The sequence below is a fragment of the Rutilus rutilus genome (genome assembly GCF_951802725.1).
Source record: "Rutilus rutilus genome assembly, chromosome: 9".
In the NCBI taxonomy this organism is placed as follows: Eukaryota; Metazoa; Chordata; class Actinopteri; order Cypriniformes; family Leuciscidae; genus Rutilus; species Rutilus rutilus.
Window position 1 is genome coordinate 37,620,151 of NC_140223.1, and position 6,000 is coordinate 37,626,150.

The window sequence follows — 6,000 nt, forward strand, 5'->3', positions numbered from 1 at the left end:
AACACGGCCCGGATCCGGCTGACTACAGTAAACCTCAGAATAAACAGAAAGATTAATATTAGTGTACTTGCCATTCTTCTTATGATGTAACGAGTAAATCATGTGTTATAGGATAGGAAGTGTTCCCGGTTCCGGCTGACCTAATTTATGCAGCCCAACAATCATTTAACTGATTTAAATAATAGAAATGTATAATGTTCTATGTGTATTCCAGGTTAAAGAAACGAGTCTGCTTCTCGAACAATGTTAGGAAGACTGTTCCAGAGTTTAGATGCTAATAGGAAAAGGATCGTTGATTGGATCAGTTGATTTTGATATTCTAGGTATTATCAACTGGCCAGAATTTTGATATTGCAATAGACGTGAAGGACTATAATGCGTTAAGAGCTCGCTCAAGTACTGCGGAGCTAAACCATTTAGTGCTTTGTAAGTAATCAGCTGTGTGGAGAGTATCTGCAGGCTGATCGTGTCCTGATGGTCTTTTCCATCGTGGTTGGTGTCGTTGGGTTGAGATGAGGGCTTCATTCTACCACTCAGCATTTGTCATATATAATCCTGTAAGGATGGTAAAGCCATCTAGTGGGCATGATGCTCTTCCCGGCCACACAGTGCCAGTCCCATGGTCTCCAACTCCTCCCAAGACCTACACACAGTTTCATTAGAAAGATATAGTTGTATATTTTGTAGTGTATTTTGACACGACAAAATAGTGTAGGTGAAATTCTTGGAGCACTTTTAATTGTTGAATTCTCTTATTCAATAGATAATTTTGAATTCAATAAATGTTGAATATATCACTTGTTTTTCACTAATTATGTTCAGTTTTTTATATGAAGTAAACATTTGTAGAAAGGTTCAATATATATTTGCACGGAAGGAAGAAGACAGGGGTCGGCTTGACTGGAACACTCTATTTTATTACTCAAAATAAATAAACAAAACAAAAGGTGCGCACGTAGCGCGTTCACCGTGCTCGGCACAGCACTCAGTAAACATATAACAAACAGACAATCACTCTCTCAGGACAGCAGCAAACGTGTGAGTGTTCCAGTCCAACTCTCTCTCTCATCTCCTCCCGAATGCTGGCTTATATCCAGTCTCTCCACGCCAATCACTGCAATCAGACACAGGTGTTCATCATTTTGCACTTGACCTACTTACTCACCGATCGGCCCCCTCCTTTCTCTCCTGCTACAGACTTCGCAAAACCACGCCCCCCTCGCCACATACCCCCACCGCCCGACTCAGGCCGGGGAGCCATCCGGCCTGCAGCCTCCCCCCCCCTCCTCCTGGAGAGGAAGTCAGCCACAACCATCTGTACACCCGGCCTGTGGATCACCTTGAACTTAAAAGGCTGTAAAGCGAGATACCAACGAGTGATCCGCGCGTTGGTATCCTTCATGCGGTGGAGCCACTGCAGGGGAGCGTGGTCCGAACAGAGGGTGAACTCCCGTCCCAAGAGGTAGTAGCGGAGGGTGAGAACGGCCCATCTGATGGCCAAACACTCCTTCTCTATGGTGCTGTACACCGTCTCCCTCTTAGAGAGCTTCCGACTGATGTACAGCACCGGCCGCTCCTCACCCTCCACCTCCTGGGACAGGACCGCGCCCATCCCCCTGTCCGACGCGTCGGTCTGTAGGATGAAAGGGAGAGAAAAGTCAGGGGCATGTAAGAGCGGTCCGCCACACAAAGCAGCCTTTATCTGGGTAAAAGCCCGCTGACACTGCTCCGTCCATTGGACCGTATCTGGTACCTCCTTTTTAGTTAGATCAGTCAGCGGGCTGGCGAGGTCCGAATAATTAGGCACAAACCTTCTGTAATAACCCGCCAGCCCCAGGAACTGTCTAACCTCCTTTTTGGTCTTGGGTCTCGGACAAGTCGCAACTGCTGCTGTCTTGTCAATTTGGGGACGCACTTGTCCATGACCCAAGTGGAAGCCCAGATATCTTACTTCCACCCGCCCAATTGCACACTTCTTCGGGTTGGCCGTGAGCCCAGCTCGTCTCAGCGTCTTCAGGACAGCCCGCACCTGCTGCATATGACGCTGCCAGTCACCACTATAGATGATGATATCATCCAAGTAGGCAGCGGCATATGCAGCGTGCGGTCGGAGAATCCTGTCCATCAGACGCTGAAACGTTGCCGGAGCCCCGAACAACCCGAAAGGAAGAGTGACAAATTGGTGTAACCCAAACGGCGTGGTGAAAGCTGTTTTTTCTTTGGATAATGGAGATAAGGGGATCTGCCAATATCCCTTGGTTAAGTCCAATGTCGAATAAAATCGAGCAGTACCCAGCCGATCAAGCAATTCGTCAACCCTTGGCATTGGATAAGCATCGAACTTCGACACAGCATTCACCCTCCTGTAATCTACACAGAACCGGATCGAGCCGTCCGTTTTAGGAACCAAAACTATCGGGCTCGCCCAGTCACTGTTAGATTCTTCTATTACTCCCAACTCTAGCATCGACTCTAATTCGCTTTGCACAACTTTCTTTTTGTGCTCTGGCAGTCGATACGGCCGGCTGCGAACCACCACGCCCGGCTCTGTCTCAACGTGGTGCTGAATGAGGTCCGTCCGACCAGGCAGGGGCGAGAACACATCAGCAAAATCTGCTTGTAAATTATGCACATCAGTGAGCTGGGATGGTGAGAGGTGGTCTCCCCCAGCGGCCAGGGCGAGAGATTTCGTTTTTACATTCGCCTCTGGACCGAGATCCTCCTCTCCGCTCACCACCATCGCCAGCATCACTGATTCCACCTCAGACCATTTTTTAAGCAGGTTGAGGTGGTAAATTTGATGTGCCCCGCCCCTATCTGTTCGTATTACCTCATAGTTGAGATCTCCAATTCGCCGTGTAACCTCAAAAGGTCCTTGCCACTTTGCGAGTAATTTTGAGCTAGAGGTAGGAAGCAATACAAGCACTTTTTCTCCCGGTGTGAATTGACGCAGTATAGCCCCCCTGTTGTACAGCCGACTTTGCCTGTCCTGAGCCTGTAACAAATTCTCCCGTGACAGCCGCCCCAAAGTGTGGAGTTTTGTTCTCAGGTCCAGGACATACTGAATTTCATTTTTACTAGCTGAAGGTCCGTCCTCCCAAGTTTCCCTAAGGACATCTAACACCCCGCGGGGCTGACGCCCATAGAGAAGCTCGAAGGGGGAAAACCCCGTGGAGGCTTGCGGGACCTCCCGTACAGCGAACAAGAGGGGTTCTAACCACCGATCCCAATTTTTGGCGTCTTCCTGTACGAACTTTCGGATCATGGATTTCAAAGTGCGGTTAAATCGTTCGACCAGCCCGTCTGTTTGTGGGTGATAGACACTGGTCCGGATCGATTTAATGCCCAATAATCCGTAAAGTTCGCGTATCGTTCGTGACATAAACGCCGTGCCTTGATCGGTGAGAATCTCTTTCGGGATTCCCACCCGGGAGATTAGTTGAAACAGAGCGCTCGCCACACTATTTGCGGAAATATTGCGAAGCGGAACTGCTTCAGGATATCGCGTTGCGTAGTCCACTAGGACTAAAGCAAAGCGATGTCCCCGTGCTGACCGTTCTAATGGCCCGATGAGGTCCATACCAATTCGTTCGAAGGGGACCTGCATCAACGGAATAGGGCACAATGGTGCTTTTGGGTTGGCCGGTGGATTCACCAACTGACATTCACGACAAGACGCACACCACTTGCGTACATTCTCGTGAATGCCCGGCCAAAAGAATCGGGCCATGAGACGGTTAAGTGTCGCTCCTGGTGAAGACCCGCGAGCGATTGAATAATGTCCGCAAATGGCGTACCTGGCGGGGTCTGCATGGCGGCGGCGATCTTCTTCCTTCCCGGGTTTCGGCACCAGTGTAGAAAGGTTCAATATATATTTGCACGGAAGGAAGAAGACAGGGGTCGGCTTGACTGGAACACTCTATTTTATTACTCAAAATAAATAAACAAAACAAAAGGTGCGCACGTAGCGCGTTCACCGTGCTCGGCACAGCACTCAGTAAACATATAACAAACAGACAATCACTCTCTCAGGACAGCAGCAAACGTGTGAGTGTTCCAGTCCAACTCTCTCTCTCATCTCCTCCCGAATGCTGGCTTATATCCAGTCTCTCCACGCCAATCACTGCAATCAGACACAGGTGTTCATCATTTTGCACTTGACCTACTTACTCACCGATCGGCCCCCTCCTTTCTCTCCTGCTACAGACTTCGCAAAACCACGCCCCCCTCGCCACAACATTGTTGGCTAAATTGTTCTTGGCTTTTGTACTCATTCTGTTTTTTGTGCATGCCAGAGGAACATACTTTACACAACACTAGGAAAACCTGCTGTTCAGGAACACCCACTAGTGTCCACTAGTCAATCGAACATACCACATGTTCTCTGAGAACAAGATGATGCATACTGTAGCTATTGTTTATGTTCTGCTTGACAAGCTGTAAAATACAGGTTCTAAGGGATATAAATAAGTTCATGGTCATTTTTTTTTACTGTGGGTTAAGGTTACTGTACTTTATTAATTATGAAAAGTTGATTTGTATTTCACTTGCATTGTGTGTTTCTTCATCTTCTGAGAGACACTGAACAAAGAATTATAAATTTGAATGAGCAATTTGACTAGTGCTTTTTTCTATTTTTGACACATTTGAATTCAAATTAATATTAAACTGAGTTCAGGAGTTTCAGTTAAATAGAAAACCAGTTCTCCCACAACTTTTCATAGAGGGCTCATATTGCATGGTTCTCAGGCTAACGTACACAAACATCCTGAGTTTCCTTACAATGAGAACTTTTCACAGAGTCACTGAGTTATTTCAGATAACCACTAAAGGGAAATGCCAGGTTTTCGCTTACGTAAAAAACACATACATATTCTTTTGTGTCCTAACACGTGCATTACATTCTTAGAAATGTAAACAAGTGATGTCAAAGACAGAGATAAAAGTATGACAACCACCACTAAACCATGCAGCTCTCTGTTGAGAAATATATTTCTCGCTTAGTATCGGTTTCATTCGAACTCCGAACACAACTGTCTGAGTTGGGCAAACTCAGTTCAGCCGCGCCAGCGTTGCTCACCTGTATTTTGAAATCTACTGCCCTCTAGTGAGAGAAAATCATTATTAGAGCTGCAACTAAATCACATCTGTTTCATTATTAAAATGTTTATGTTACAGAAACACTGATAAAAGCAAGAATTAAAGGTTGTCTCTGTTTGTCTGTTTTATGTCGTCCCCAGCCCCCTCCATGGCTCTGCAGGTTTTGGGAATCACTCTTTCAATGATTGGCTTTGCAGGAACCATCATCATCTGTGCTCTGCCCATGTGGAAGGTAACCGCCTTTATCGGCACAAACATCGTGGTGGCGCAGGTCTTCTGGGAAGGATTGTGGATGACGTGCGTGTACGAGCGCATTGGGCAGATGCAGTGTAAACTATACGATGCCCTGCTGGATTTGGATCCTTCCCTACAGGCATCGCGTGGGCTAATGGTGACCGCCATGGCTTTGGCCTGCTTGGCTTTCCTCATTTTTCTGGTTGGGGCTGATTGTACCAACTGCCTAAGTAACCCACGCGCCAAAGCGCGGATTGTGGTGGTATCTGGGATTACCTTTATGCTTTCTGGACTGACTACTGTGGTGCCTGTGTCCTGGACAGCCGACTCCATTATAAGAGACTTCCATAATCCCATAGTGCATGAAGCACTGAAGAGAGAGATGGGGGCAGCCCTGTATGTGGGCTGGGTGACAGCGGGCTTTCTGTTCGTTGGTGGAGCCGTTCTCTGCACCAGCTGCCCGCCGGAGCGGGACAACTATTCACCTAGATACACCTTAACTAAATCTGACATCCACAGTGGCTACGCCATACAGAACTACGTCTGATATACAGCACATGCCACTGAGTAAAGCGGACACATTGGTCAAATGCAAAAGCGATACGTCATAATGTACAGGTGTTAAACGAAACACTTCATCAGATCCTAAAGAAGTGCTAATACAGA

General features: G+C 47.3%; 1 protein-coding gene across 1 annotated transcript in view; it reads left to right on the forward strand.

Annotated features, from left to right (window-relative positions):
• Positions 1-6,000, forward strand: part of cldnj (claudin j) — a 28,026-nt gene extending 22,026 nt beyond the window's left edge. Inside the window, exon 2 of the mRNA XM_084418065.1 lies at positions 5,241-6,000. Coding sequence (XP_084274191.1) covers positions 5,249-5,881 — 633 coding nt within the window. The 5' untranslated portion in view covers positions 5,241-5,248 and the 3' untranslated portion in view covers positions 5,882-6,000. The remainder of the gene's footprint in view (positions 1-5,240) is intronic.